At 35.5% G+C, this 15,919-nt stretch overlaps 1 protein-coding gene across 3 annotated transcripts; it reads right to left on the bottom strand.

Moving 5' to 3' along the window:
* Positions 1-4,445: 4,445 nt before the first annotated feature.
* LOC142533961 (zinc finger BED domain-containing protein RICESLEEPER 2-like) lies at positions 4,446-7,226 on the bottom strand. Of its 3 annotated transcripts, none has more exons than XM_075640895.1 (3): positions 6,050-6,583; positions 5,634-5,716; positions 4,446-4,546 (listed from the first exon to the last, which is right to left on the bottom strand). In XM_075640895.1, exons 1-3 carry the CDS (start codon positions 6,526-6,528, stop codon positions 4,527-4,529), a joined length of 582 nt encoding a protein of 193 aa, XP_075497010.1. In that variant the 5' UTR covers positions 6,529-6,583; the 3' UTR covers positions 4,446-4,526. The 3 variants fall into 3 exon arrangements, with proteins under 3 accessions (XP_075497010.1, XP_075497009.1, XP_075497008.1); XM_075640894.1 differs by having other exon boundaries at positions 4,452-5,066; positions 6,050-6,582; XM_075640893.1 differs by having other exon boundaries at positions 4,452-5,716; positions 6,050-7,226.
* Between the last annotated feature and the right edge of the window lie 8,693 nt (positions 7,227-15,919).

The following is a 15,919-nucleotide window of genomic DNA, read 5'->3' as shown; positions in this document are numbered from 1 at the left end:
AACGTTATCGTTTTCTCATAAAATCCATAAATATTTTAAAAGAAACCTTTTAACATATAAAAATTCACAAAACTTTTTAATAAACATTTCAACAGCATAAATGTTCAAAATAACATTTTGACATATTAAATCATAAACATTTAAAATAAACCTTTTGACATATTAAATAATAAACATTTAAAATCGTCACTTTAACATCATAAAAATTAATAAACATTTAAAATAATCATATTAGCATGAAAAGCAACATTCAGGACACTTCCATGACGTTTACTAATTTTAAGGTGTAAAATGATCGTTTTACCCATAGACGTAAAATTTCACGTTTTGACTTTTTCTTCATTTCATTGACTCTAATATGTCTCAAATAATTATTTAAGCTTAGATGAATTTTCTCATATTTTTATTTGGCTTAAATTCGATGACTTTTAATTTATTCTTTAAATATAACATATTACTGTGTTTTAATCCCGAATTAAGCCAAACCTTAATATAAAATTTCCAAATCAAAAACTTAGACTTTTAATAATTATTTGAGATCTAGGCGTTTCATTAATTCGTTAATTAACGTTTCGTGCGACGATTAAATCCCGGATAAATCCAAAACTCAATATTTTGATCCCAAATTTTAAACATAGCATTTTTATTATTTATTCTACCCTTGTAGCCATGAACCATACCCCTGGACCCATGGTTACATTTTTTAGTTCTTAAATCTCGAAATTGACACCTTAATGAACCACCCGAGCCATCTCATAATCTACTCGAGCCACGCCCAAGCCACCTTGAGCCAAACCCGAGCCAACCCACCTAGGCACCCTCCTGGACCATTATAACCCATTGGACCTATCCCTAAGATCCAAAACCAAAGCGAAACCTAAGCTGAAGAAACAGCCCAAAAACCCACCTAGGCACCCTTGAGCCAAACTCGTTTTTCCATGAGCCAAGCTCAAACCACCATGAGCCAACCTCGAGTCAGACCCCCTATGGACCCTACTGGACCCTTAGCACCCCTAATAACCGACCATATGCTAGAACCAAAGCCACAGCAGCAGCTGCAAGCCATGGCCGAGACTCCTACTTGGATAAGACACTAAGTTTTCTTCCCTAGCCGCCTAACCAACGAGCCAGCCCTTGAACCAGCCCCTCAAGACTCATCCTAGGACCCTAATACATGTCCCAAACCGTAGCCAAGAGCCCTGGTCCAGCCGCTGACTGACACCCTAAGGCCGAACACCTACAGCCCTTCCATGAGACCCACTTTTGTACAGCACACGTTTCTGGTTCCAGCCTTCTATCCAGCCAACCAGACCCTAAACCACCCTAACTAGGATCATCCTAGGACCCTAAAGAGTTGAACTAGCCTACTCTAGATCCCCCAGGCCGAGCCATCTCTCCTACACAAGCTGCTGAACATCTGTGCCACTTCCTTGAAACTCATGGGTTGGCTAGGACTCCTCCCCAGCCCCTGGTCTCGAGTCATAGCTTGGCTAGAACTCTTTCCCTGACCTCTCACGGACCCTAGCTAAGCCCTAGTTCTAGCCAAAGCCATGCCAAGCCCCATAATCCTTACAACCGAGCCCAACTCCTCCATAACAGAGAGATGTTACCGGCTTGTTTTCTATCATGATGCAGCGTTCTTTTGTGTGTTATTAGGACCCTAAAACTTGTGTAAAACGTCCTTGATCAATACCCTAGCCATGGCAGCCCCTTAACACATATGAAACACGATTTTTGGATCAAACTACATGTTTTAAAAATCATAAAAGATGCATATACGAAAATCTTCAAAAGTGCAACTTATTTTCATGCAATATCAAACATAAATTCATAATATGGTGTGATGATGAGTAAAACGAGAATATGGTGTGTCTTTGTGTTTTAAACGCATGATTTTACGTTGACAAATCGAAGAACGATGACGACGAGACCTAGGCTTGAAATCCTAAGCAAAACTTGATGTTTTTCCTTGTAGGATATGTGTGTGCCGTGTGGTATCAAGAGGGAAGAGTTGCGGAGAATTTTGTTTTGTTGATAGGAGAGTGGGCGTGGGGTTTGAGAGGGTTATGGGTAGGTTTAGTATATTATATACTAAATTAATCAACTAACAAGGCTTAAGCCTATTAATGGGTTTAATTAGGCCCATTAGTCTTTATTTAAATTATAAAAATTATTTTGTCTAAATAAGTTTGAGAATTTATTTGTCGGGTTATCAAAACGTTTAAATTTTTTTTGAAAAACCAACACCGATAAAATTTACATCCCGGCGTATAAAATCTCCTCAAAACCCCTTATTTTAAAAAATATGAAAAAGCATCAATCTGTTTTTAAATAATTAAAAAAATTATTTAATAAAAACATTTTACATTTTTCAGTCATCGGTCTCTGCTTTTCGATCGCAACTCGAATAACCTTAAAAATATATTTTAATGCAACCTTGTACAAAAATATATTTTAAACATGCAAATATGCACAACATAATTAATTCATGCAATTAACACGTTAATATAAAATACAAGAGAATTTAATAATTGCATGCATGTGGTTCGCGTGGAACTTCGAATTTTCGGGACATTACAATCTTCCCCCCTTAAATTGAATTTTGTCCTCGAAATTCGCTTATCTTTAATAATTAAAAGTTTAGAATTAGTTATAGTATCCTAAAACTCCACACTTCTGTGCTACTTCTGATAAAACTTAAGCTCTAGAATGTCCTTATGTCTCCTTGATCCCAATTAAATTTTTCTTTCTAAATCCTTATTTGCAAATCACAACTTAAAAAGACCCATGATGACTTAGTGCTATGTTATTATAACCTCGAACTTTCAACTTTTCTTACAATTCTCAATATTAAAAGATGGATGACCATACTTATCGTATATTACTTTCCTTATTTATACCCAAAATATTCATCAAACTATCAAATTTTAGTCTTAAAATCCCAAACACACCTACAATTTTTTAGATTTTCAAGCTTAATATCGATTCATCCCATAGTACCCTTAATTAACATCTCTTATAACGTTATAACCTAATATATCCCAAGGTTCCAAATATTCTTTAAATTCTAAATCATCAAAAATTCTTACCATTTAACTCATTCAATTCTCACTTATTACTAAACTAGTCTCAAAATTCCTTAATAATTGCAAAAATAAATTCTTAATTTCCTCAACAATTATCCAATTGGTCCTCAATTTCGAAAATCCTACTATTAACCCATAAGTTCTTAAAATTCTTAATTTCCTTTTACATGTTTCCCATAACATAATTGTTAGAGTAGATGCCCTGCAAGCCAAATGTTGGCAAGGGAATTTATTGACTCAAGCGTAATAAACAATCTTTATTTTAATATAATTTAGTTTTTAATGGTTTCATTTTTACTTTATCTGTATACCCAGGCAATCAGCATAGATAAAGTCCTTGATTATACTTTAATACAAATGAATCGTAATTTGATGTTGAAACTCATTTGTAAACACTGCATAATCTCAATTTGTTCCTAGTCGATCCAGCTGCCTAAAACATGGATAAAGGTCGCTTGAGCTCGAGACTAGCATCTGTGATGTTGTGTACTACATTTCTTGGTAAGGGCATAGAGATGTCCAAATATGCAGATGGGTAGTCATATGATGATTATATCGAACAACCCTCCCTCGAACTTTCCAAGTGGTTATCATTCATCGAGAGGATAAGTCTGTGGTTATGATTGTACATCATTAGTCCTTACGACCCGGGACAACACTGAGACTCTATATGCTAGGGCTGTGCTTTGACTCATTTACCGGCTCCAGGAGAGTCACCAGGTGGCGAGGTTGGGTACAGTTGCGACACATATAGGAGCCAGTGCCCGGGATGGCAATGGGCCGGGGCCGGGGCGGGTTTGCCATCTCCATCCCCGCCCCTGATTTATATCCCCGGCCCCATCCCCGATTCTACCAAATCGGGGAATCCCCGTCCCCGACCCCCGTCCCCGCTTGAATATTTTTTTTATGAAACTTGAAATATTTATTGAATTGACACAATTTTTTTTTAAATTTGACTTAAAAAGTATTGATACAAAAATTCAATGACATACATAAGATTAATAATCCATAGTTCAATATTCTCAAAAAAAAATCCATAGTTCCAATAAATATAAAAGATTAAACTAGTTAACAACTTTCTTCTCCAGTATATCGCATCACATCACTCCATGCTATAATCAGTGTTACTATTAGTGCATGACTCAGGCTCCTAAAAAATAATAAGACACAAGGAAAAAAATATAAATTTAAAACACTTTAATACAATAAAAAAATCAACTTATTACTTACCTCTATATCAGAATCGTTGTCGAACTTTTGATCCGAAGCTATAGAATCTAATAAGACAAATAAAAAATATTATAGATTAAAAATATAAATAAAGTATCATAAACAATTTGTTTTGAAACTATTTAATACCTCGAGTTTCACTCCATAACCAATCTCGAGCACACATCAAAGCCTCCACAGTTTTTGGATGAAGTCGATTACGGTGAGCACTTAAAACTCTCCCACTAGTACTGAATGTTGATTCAGAAGCAACAGTCGTCACAGGAATGGCCAACACATCCTTTGCAATATCATGCAAAATGGGATCTTTGATCCCATTCGTCTTCCACCAACATAAGATATCAAAGCAACTTGTATTTCTTGGCAACAAAGACTCTTCTAAATAATAATCCAACTTCAACTTCTCAAGTTCAGTATTAGTATTGGAATCCATGAAAATCTCAAATTTATCAGCATAACTATCACGGTTAGGAAGTGGAGGCCTTAAATATGAAGATCGTGAATCTTTCACTTCCTGAGATTGTTTGGATTTCTTCTTGTACTCTTCAACAATTTCATACAACTTTTTCTTTATTTTTTCAATCTCAAATGAAGACATATCACCATAAACAAGAGGATAATAAAATTGAATTGTCTTCATCTTGTACCTCGGATCTAAAATGCTCCCAATTGCCAATAATCAATTCATCATCTCCCAATACTTTTCGAACTTTAATTTCATATTTGTTGCCATTGTATTCACCACATTATCTTCCAAAAAAAGACAATCATCAATTGCCAACTTAATATCACAAATAGTTGAGAAGAAAATATTTATAGTGGGATACTTGGTCCCCGAAAGCAACTATGTGGCATCATAAAAAATCTCCAATTTAGAAGAAATCTCTCTCACTTTTGACCAATCATCTTTTGTGGGAACTCTTTTATACAAACTCTCGCGGTGTTTCAAAAGAGCAAACACATCTTTATATTTCAATACAGTATTAAGCATTAAATATGTAGAGTTCCAACGTGTTTTGCAAACAAGCTCCAATTTTTTAGTGCTTGGAACCTTCAACTGTCGAGCTGTTTCAATAAATTTTTCATCTCTTTTCGGTGTTGCTGTCCAAAATCCAACACTATATCGAATTATTTCAATACTACCAATGATTAATTGTAGTCCATCCCTCAAAACCAAATTCAAAATATGGGCACAACATCGCATGTGAAATAATTTACCTTCTAAAATAAGTGAACTCGGAGGAACCTTATCTAGTATAAGCTCAATCATAGCATCATTAGTTGTGCAATTATCAATAGTTAAAGTAGATAACTTACGATCCAAATTCCAATCCAAGAGGCAATCAACAAGGGAATTTGCAAGGACCTCAGCAGTATGTGAACACGGCACATATATAAACCTTGTAAAAAAAGAAATATAATAAATTTTAACAACGATAGTAATATTATTAATGGTAAACAAAAGTAAACATTTTAAGAAAGAAGAAAAAATTTATCTCAGAAGCCGACTTTGTAATTTCCATGAAGTATCGATGAAGTGTGAAGTGATTGCCATGAATCATCTTTTTTGATTATTTGACGTCCACATATCAGTAGTCAATGCAATTCGACTAGCATTTGAATCCAACAATTTCATTGTTTTATCTCTTTCATGCTCAAATATCTTCATGATATCGTTCTTAAATGTGTTCCGGGAAACAACTTTAAATAACGGTTGTAAGGTATAAGAGTACCTTCTAAAGCCCACATGATCAACCATAGATAGCGGATACTCATGCAATATAATCATATTCGCAAGCTCTTCCCTCCCGTGATCTTGGTTGAAATGGTATGTCCCAAGCATCATTCTCTCGTCATTGGATTTTGTTGGTTGCAATAGAGATTGTTTTATAGTCTTCTGTTTTTTGTGCAAACATGTTTTTATGTGGTCAAGCAAATGTCTGGTACCATTCTTACTTTCACCACCTAAAGACTTCTTACAATTATTGCATATTGCTTTCCATTTTCCTCCAATTAGCTTCCTCTCAAAATGATCCCATGCAGGAGATATAAATTTTCTTTTATTTCCACTATCTGCTCCCATAATTTCAGCATCTAAATTCTCATTTTGAGTTATTTCATTTTCCTCGATCAAAACACTCTCATTTTTCGATGCAAGTTCTTGACTTCCGACAGTTGGAGCAGTCTCACCCTCTTTATCATTAGATTCCATCTGAAATGATACTAAATAATTTGCATAATAGATGGATAATTATGGATAATTAAAACAAAGAACAAGTTTTCACGAAATCCAAAATTCATCGAACAAGTTTTCACTAAAAAAGAACAGTCTAAACCTCTTTATCATTATCTTAATAAATTTTAAGACAACAAGAAAGTATAAATTAGTCTTAATCAGTTTATAATGTATTCATGTTTTGGGCCTTTAAATAATCCAATTGCCAAACTACAAGTAAGCCCCAAAAATTTCACTTGTTCAATCTTTATTAAACTACAGATATTGTCGTATGATGAAAAAGACATTAATTTAAAAGCTTACTCATTGATAAAATAAACTGCAAATACACAAAAGCTTAATCATTGATAATTTATTAACAACAATACACACTTAGTTTTCCTAGTACCAAGAAGAACCGGCACATGATGCAAAAGACATTAATTTAAAGGGACTATTCATTATTATTATTTTTTTAAAATGGTCCCTTCAAAAATTATAAAATAAATTGCAAAAGATTGAATACTATTTTCATTTGTCGTGTGTGTTCGTGCAAAGCTTAACCATTGATAAATATTAAATACCTTTCTAGTGTTAGGTTGGCCCTTGAAGTCGATAGTGGAACTGGAGTCTGGAATATTAGATTACTGGAGATTGGAGGCGTGAATTGTGAATCGGTGAATGAGAGAATGGGATTTGGGAATTGAGGGGTCAGTGGTTAGGTTAGATATTTTCTTTTTATTTTGTATTTTATTATCATTATTATTATTAGTGTTATTATTTCAACCATGTTCGTTCTCTTTCTTCTTTTTTGATAACTATAGCAAACTTTTTTTTAATTATTATTATTGGGCCGGGTTCGGGGATGGGGTATCATCCCCATACCCGCCCCCGAATCATTGCGGGGATTTTAAAAATTATCGAAATCGAAACCGAAACCGATATCTCTCCCCCGAAACCGCCCCGTTTTGGGTTTTCCCCGCGGGGACCCGAACCCGCGGGGAAAATTGCCTTCCCTAGCCAGTGCATTGTAGTCGGGGATTCACCGCTCGCCTACGAGTGTGAATATCCTATGTGATCTGATGAAATAATAGTGCGTGGAATCTCTGGCCAGAGTATGAGATGTACGTTAGAGAAGGAGTTCTCCAACCGTACATGCGATGCCACTATTTATAGTTATCACATAGTTATCGAATTATTATGCAACCATCGATGAACCAATGGTTGCAGATTCGATCGGGATATATGAGATGAAGGGACCGTACTGTACGTTAATCATAATCGACTGGTTCTTGCAGGCACTATCAGTTATACCTTGGGGATCATGGGGCGATGCTACTAAACACTCTTACCATGATCCGATGGGTGCAATCAGAAATGAGTTCTGACATTCTTAATCAAGGTGTTGATGAAAAGAATGGGGCTAACTAGGGTAAGCCCGAATAAGAATAAATATTATTCTGAATCACAAAGAGTTGTGAACACACGGCTAGCTGTATCCCTGAACCATTGAGGGTCACACAAGCACTGGATCGTTTGTTCCCGTTGAGAGAATAAATTCAAGGAGTTGAATTTATATTATGAATAGTAAATTCAAGGATTTGAATTTATGATAAATAAATTCAAAGAGTTGAATTTATAAGATAGTAAATTCAAGAAGTTGAATTTATGAAATTTGGAGAGAATAAATTCAAGGAGTTGAATTTATAAAATTTGAGGATTTAATTTATTAAGCTCATAAGTTGAGTTTATTAAATATTAAACTTTGAAGGTGATAAATTCAAGGAGTTGAATTTATAATTTAAATATTAAATTCAAATGTTGAATTTATAAGGGGATTAAATTAAATATAATGACTATATGTATAATGGGCTTGTAGGAGTACAAGACCAACATACATATTATTAAGGTTCTTAATTTGACTTTAAAAGATTAATTAATTAATTAAACTAGTTGGACTAGAATAATTAATTGATTAAGCCCATTAAGTATTTAATTTAATTAATGGACCCTAAGCTTATATATATGTGTATTATGCTTAGAGTTTAATTTAATTCATTCACAATTTTTGAAAAACCCTAGCCCTCACCCCATAGTGAGTTTTCGAAAATCACAACACTTTTCTCTCCAAAATTTCGGCCACTTCTCTTTGGAGAAAAGATTGAGCCGTCTCTCAAACTTCGATCTCCAACGTAAAATTCTCTTCTAACTTTTCTAGTGCAAATTAGAAGAAGAACAAATCTTCTAATCGTGGACCTAATTATAGGATTGAAGGAAAGAGTTTTTGAAGATCGTTCGTAGGGATTCATCAAGAGCTAGATCCACCTATACCGGATTAGTTGGAGCCAAGTGATTTAATTCACTAAAGGTATAATTCTAACACCCTATGAATGTTTGATTATAAAACAATACGAGTGTCCAAATACATCTTGAATGTAAAGATCTAATAAAAATTTTAAAACTTCCGCTGCGTTTTGGGCACGAGAAAACCGGGATCCAAACACATAATTTCGATAAATTTAAACTTATTTACCCAAAAATCAATTCCTATAATCAATCTTATCTTTCATCAAACTTAAAATATCAATTTATACATTTTCTTACTTCTAAATATCATCTCAGTCTTCGAATCATTATTACTTATGTCTAATTCCCAAAATTAATTCCACTAGTCATAAATATTTTCTTAGAAAATCTATGTCTCCCAAAAGTATTCATAACATTCACGATTAACTTATGACCTAAACAGTAGAACGTCAATACTAAAACCCAAAAATCAACATAGTCCAATTCCACCACAAAGCCAACATGTGTTGAAATCAAATAATTTATTATTTCATATTGTAACACGTATAAAAATCATGAAGCATATAATCTTTTAGCATAAAAAAGTCATGCAACCATGCAGGATAAAAAAATTCATTTGCCATGCAACCTTAAACATAAACGTCAATCAACTTCAAAACGTATATGCAAATGTAGCTTAAACGTTTAGATCATGTAAACATGTAGGTAACATCACATAAATCATATAAATCATGTAAACTTACAGCTTGAGACTTGACAACTGAACTTCCCAGAACTGATGGTGGCACAACCCTTTACAGAACCATTGCTCTGATACCAACTGAAGCGTCTGATTATTCGTTTTCTTAAAAAGTACTAGAAATTTTTTTCTCAAACCTCACATAGAATTCGGCCGAACCATAAAATATTTTTGACATCATTTTAAAAAAAATCAACCAACTACCATCTAAAAATCCAAAGGAAAATAGTTTAAATCGTAAAATCGTTTAACATTTTACCAAACCCAAAAACAGTATTTGAAAAGTATAGCTCATACTATAATCTCTCAAAAACCACTCATAACATAAATAAATAGTCGTAAAAATATATTAACATTACTAAAAATCATAAATCATAACTAGTGCGAAAAATTAGCGTCGGTCCTCGGGTTATGTGCACCTTCAGTCCAGCAAAGGCAACCATCAAGACCTCCATTATCATATACATAATCAAAATAACCTGCATCAATCACACCTAGTAAGTCTAAAGACTCAACATACAATAATATTGATATCAAGTAATACATATACAGATCACATGCAACCGTCAAAATATTTGTACTTAAAATATCGTTTTCATGAAGATGCATAAACTTTAAACAATAACATTTTCGTAAACATTTTCGTGATACATAAACTTTAAAGAAAACATTTTCACAATGATGCATCAACTTTAAACATAAACAATTTCATAAGGTTTTCATAAACATTTTCGTCAACCTTTTAATAAACATTTTCGTAAACCTTTTCGTAAACATTTTCATATCCCCCTCAACATATTCACATGAACATGGATACTTTAAACCTCAACATTTTCATTTTTCTCATTCATAACATGTATCCTTTCATCATGATCATAAACATTTTCTTTTTATTGAATTCAGATCATTAATTGTTACTTACCTCATCCTCAAAAATCGATGGATCCATTTACATGTAACCACAGTACTGGACGGCGGAGACATCAGCGACGATCTCTCGTCAACTGAGCCTTGGCCTATCCTCATCGAATGGAAATACGATCGTCGGGCTCCCTCTGGGCCTTCTTCCATAAATGGGCTACCTCTGGGGCATTTTTCCTCACGATATCCTCATTCTTATCCTCATATCATCAATAGTCACAATTACTTCACTTCCTTCAACGTTTAACATTTTCATCACTTTATAAAAATCATGCATTTAATAACATTTTCCTTTTAAAAACAAGCGTGCAACATATCTTTTAACGTTATCGTTTCCTCGTAGAAATTCATAAACATTTTAAAAGAAACATTTTAACATATAATTCACAAATCTTTTAAATAAACATTTCAACATCATAAACATTCAAAATAACATTTTGATATATTAAATCATAAACATTTAAAATAAACCTTTTGACATATTAAATCATAAACATTTAAAATCATCACTTTAACATCATCAAAATTCATAAACATTTAAAATAATCATATTAGCATGTAGAACAACATTCAAGACACTTCCATGACGTCTACTAATTTCTAGGTGTAAAATGACCGTTTTACCCCCAGACGTAAAATTCTATGTTTTGACTTTTTCTTCATTTCATTGACTCTAATATGTCCCAAATAATTATTTGAGCGTACATGAATTTTTCCATATTTTTATTTGGATTAATCGATGACTTTTAATTTTTTCTTTAAATATAACATATTACTGCGTTTTAATCTCGAATTAAGCCAAACCTTAATATAAAATTCCCAAATTAAAAAATTAGACTTTTAATAATTATTTGAGATTAAAAATAATTTTTCATAATTTTATTAAGCTTAAATCTAGGCGTTTCATTAATTCGTTAATTAACGTTTCGTGCGACGATTAAATCCCGGATAAATCCAAAACTCAATATTTTGATCCCAAATTTTAAACATAGCATTTTTATTATTTATTCTACACTTGTAGTCATGAACCATACCCGTGGACCAAAGGTTACATTTTTTAGTTCTTAAATCTCGAAATTGACACCTTAATGAACCACCCGAGCCATCTCATAATCTACTCGAGCCACGCCCAAGCCACCTTGAGCCAAACCCGAGCCAACCCACCTAGGCACCCTCCTGGACCATTATAACCCATTGGACCTAACCCTAAGATCCAAAACCAAAGCAAAACCTAAGCTGCAGAAACAGCCCAAAAACCCACCTAGGCACCCTTGAGCCAAACTCGTTTTCCATGAGCCAAGCTCAAACCACCATGAGCAAAGCTCAATTCAGACCCCCTATGGACCCTACTGGACCCTTAGCACCCCTAAGAACCGACCATAAGCTCGAACCAAAACCACAGCAGTAGCTGCAAGCCATGGCCGAGACTCCTACTTGGATAGGACTCTAAGTTTTCTTCCCTAGCCGCCTAACCGACGGGCCAGCCTGTGAACCAGCCAATCAAGACTCATCCTAGGACCCTAATACATGTCTCAAACCGTAGCCAAGAGCCCTAGTCCACCCCCTGATTGACACCGTAAGGCCGAACACCTACAGCCCTTCCATGAGACCCACTTCTGTACAGCACACGTTTCTGGTTCCAGCCTTTTATCCAGCTAACCAGACCCTAAACCACCCTAACTAGGATCATCCTAGGATCCTAAAGAGTTGACCTAGCCCAGCCCAGAGCCCCCAGGCCGAGCCATCTCTCCTGCACAAGCTGCTGCACATCTGTGCCACTTCCTTGAAACTCACGGGTTGTAGTCCTAGCTTGCTATTACTCCTCCCCAGCCCTTGGTCTCGAGTCCTAGCCTAGCTAAGACTCCTTCCCTGACCTCTCACGGACCCTAGCTAAGCCCTGGTCCTAGCCAAAGCCAAGCCAAGCCCCATAACCCTTACAACCAAGCCCAAATCCTCCATAACATAAAGATGGTACCAGCTTGTTTTCTATCATGAAGCAGCGTTCTTTGTGTGTTATTAGGACCCTAAAACTTGTGTAAAACGTCCTTGATCAATAACCTAGCCATGTCAGCCCCTTAACACATATTAAACATGATTTTTGGATCAAACTACATGTTTTAAAAATAAAAAAAGATGCATATACGAAAATCTTCAAAAGTGAAACTTATTTTCATGCAGTATCAAACATAAATTCATAATATGGTGTGATGATGAGTAAAACAAGAATATGGCGTGCCTTTGTGTTTTAAATGCACGCTTTTACGTTGACAAATCGAAGAACGATGATGACGAGACCTTGGCTTGAAATCCTAAGCAAAACTTGATGCTTTTCCTTGAAGGATATGCGTGTGCCGTGTTGTATCAAGAGAGAAGAGTTGGGGAGAATTTTGTTTTGTTTATAGGAGAGTGGGCGTGGGGTTTGGGAGGGTTATGGGTAGGTTTAGTATATTATATACTAAATTAATCAACTAACAAGGCTTATGCTGATTAAGGGGTTTAATTAGGCCCATTAGTCTGTATTTAAATCATAAAAATTATTTTGTTTAAATAAGTTTGTGAATTTATTAGCCGGGTTGCCAAAACGTTTAAGTTTTTTTTGAAAAACTAACACCGATAAAATTTACATCCCGTCGTATAAAATCACCTCAAAATCCCTTATTTTAAAAAATATGAAAAAGCATCAATTATATTTTAAATAGTTAAAAACAGTTATTTAATAAAAATATTTTACATTTTTCAGCCCTCGGTCTCCGCTCCTCGATCGCAACTCGAATAACCCATAAAAATACATTTTAATGCAACCATGTAGAAAAATATATTTTAAACATGCAAATATGCACAACATAATTAATTCATGCAATTAAAACATTTAATTAAAATACAAGAGAATTTAATAATTGCATGCATGTGGTTTGCGTGGACCTTCGAATTTTCGGGGCGTTACATTACCTGGACATGAGAGATGGGGACCGAATAAGATGTGCTGCATATATGCTGAGAGATGATGTATCTCTGTGGTGGGAGGGAGCAGCACATGGGGTAAATCTTCCTACTCTCACCTGGAACCAGTTCAAGGATATGTTCTATAATAAGTACTTTCCTGCAGACGTCAGGGGGCATCTGACCTGAGAGTTCACGAGTCTTCGACAGGGGGACTTTACTGTTGCTGAATTTATCAGGAAGTTTGATCGGAGCTGTCACTTTGTGCCCCTTGTTGCGAGATATGCAGCAGAGAAGCTGAGGCACTTTATGAATGGCCCAGACCTACCATTCGAAGGGATGTTATGCTGAAGAGGTCGGCTAGTTATGATGCTACCACTGCTTGTGCCTTTCAAGCAGAGCAGGCCTTGAGGGACTTTGATATAGAGATGCAGAGGAAGAGGCAGCAGACTCAGCCAGGTGCCCCGAGACAGGGGGAGAGGCAGCCTTGCAACCAATGCAACCGTTTTTATTACGATAAGTGTATGTGGGGGACATTCAAATGTTTTATCTGCAAAGAGGAAGGCCACAAGGCCGCCGATTGCCCAAGGAACAAAGGTCCTACTATTGGTAGGACCTATGTTATGCATGCAGAGGAGGTGGAAGCAGAGCCAGACTCGACATTGATCACTGGTAACATAATTGCTTAATATTTTTTTAAATTTCCTTGATTGCATGAAATGTTAAGTTGGTTAGTAGAACTACTTTTGGAGCCAAAAACTTTGAATAAAATAGGTTCCATGCTCTAATTAGATGGATTTAATGGTTGAATTGATTTAATTTAAGAATTGTTAAGGTTAAATTCGAATAACCGAAAGGTAAGGACTTAATTGCAAATAGCCAAAAACTTTAGGAGCTATTTTGGAAGTTCTGGAATTTCAGGGACTATTTGTGTGATTTCGGAAATTACAGGGCCAAACTTGAAATTTTCAAAAATTGTAGGTCCTGTTTGGTGAGAAAACCGAAATTTTTAGGGACTCAAGTGCTAATTTTCGAAATTTTGGTTGGGTAAAATGTGAAATTTCGGGAACTTTTAAGGGTTAATCGGAGAATTTTCGAAAATTATGGGTTTCATTGATGGAATTCCTTGCATTTATTAGGCTTGAACCATTTTGATGGTATATTTTGTCGCAGGAAGGATATTTATTTCAGGTGTAGCCACCTATGCTGTAAGGCCCGAGATTTTGATTACCGTAATCTGAAATGATTTGGTGATAATTGATGTGATTATAGACGAAAAGAGATTAGACCGGAAAAGACGAAAGAAAACACGAAAGATGTGCGAGGACAGAACAACTTGCGCATATGCGAGACAAGGAGCCGCGCATATGCGCGACAGTGGCAGAAGACCTCGCGCATATGCGCGAGAAGTGTGCGCGCATATGCGCGAGTTGTGCAGAAGCTAAATGTGATGTCCAGAGAACCTCGCGCATATGCGCGGCGATAGGGCGCGCATATGCGCGAGCTACCGAGAAGCTAAGGACCGAGACCGGTAGGTCTCGCGCATATGCGCCGGTTGAGGTCGCGCATATGCGCGAGACGTGTTGGACAAAGGGGAAGCCACTTGCCCTTCTTCATGCAAGATATATATACATATAACCATTTCATTCTTCAGAATGCAAGAAACAAGAAACGAGACTCCAGGGGAATTAAATTTTCTTCGAAGACTAGAAATTGAATTGCGAACGATCCGTCCGTCAGATTTTGAATCCGAGCTCAGTAATGCGTTCCTAGCGATGATAGCTACAACAAGACGTAAGTTTTGTTGAATTCTGATATCGTTTGAGATTATGATATTGGGAGAATTTGATTTGACTGATATTATATATTCTGGATATACTGATCAGTATATAATTGAATTCAGATCGAAGAACAGACTGTGTATGTAATTGTTATGATTTTCAGAAGTGATATGACTTAGATTGCGCAGATTTGATATTACGATCTGTTATTATTGAGATTATGAGTGTATTGATATCGATTATGAGTTGTGATATTATATCTGTGATGTTGAGATTGACGGGGTTATCGAGATTGTATTATTATGCCGTCGAAACATCACTAGATTGGTATTGATCAGATTCAGTATTGATTGAGATTGTATCGTTGTATCATTGACATTGATCAGAGTATGTCTTGACTTGATATTGATCCGAACAGATTTTGAATTGAGTTGCATATTGATATTGTATTTCTCGATACGTCATTTCAGATTGAGTGACATTGATAGCTTCGACTTCGAAACTTCGACAAAACCAGATCGACAGAACGAAACGAAAGGTATAAATTGATGTTGATGCGGGATTGCACAACTCGAGTTAGATTCGACTTGAGTTTCCCAAAATCACATACGTTACCTTATTGCATTGATATTTGCAATTGAATGAGATTGATATCTTTGGTCTATTGGTTTATGTATTGATTCATAGGCGGATGCACCTA

The sequence above is a fragment of the Primulina tabacum genome, chromosome 18 (genome assembly GCF_025594145.1).
Source record: "Primulina tabacum isolate GXHZ01 chromosome 18, ASM2559414v2, whole genome shotgun sequence".
NCBI classification, from domain to species: domain Eukaryota; kingdom Viridiplantae; phylum Streptophyta; class Magnoliopsida; order Lamiales; family Gesneriaceae; genus Primulina; species Primulina tabacum.
This window is presented reverse-complemented; position numbering and strand designations above follow the sequence as displayed.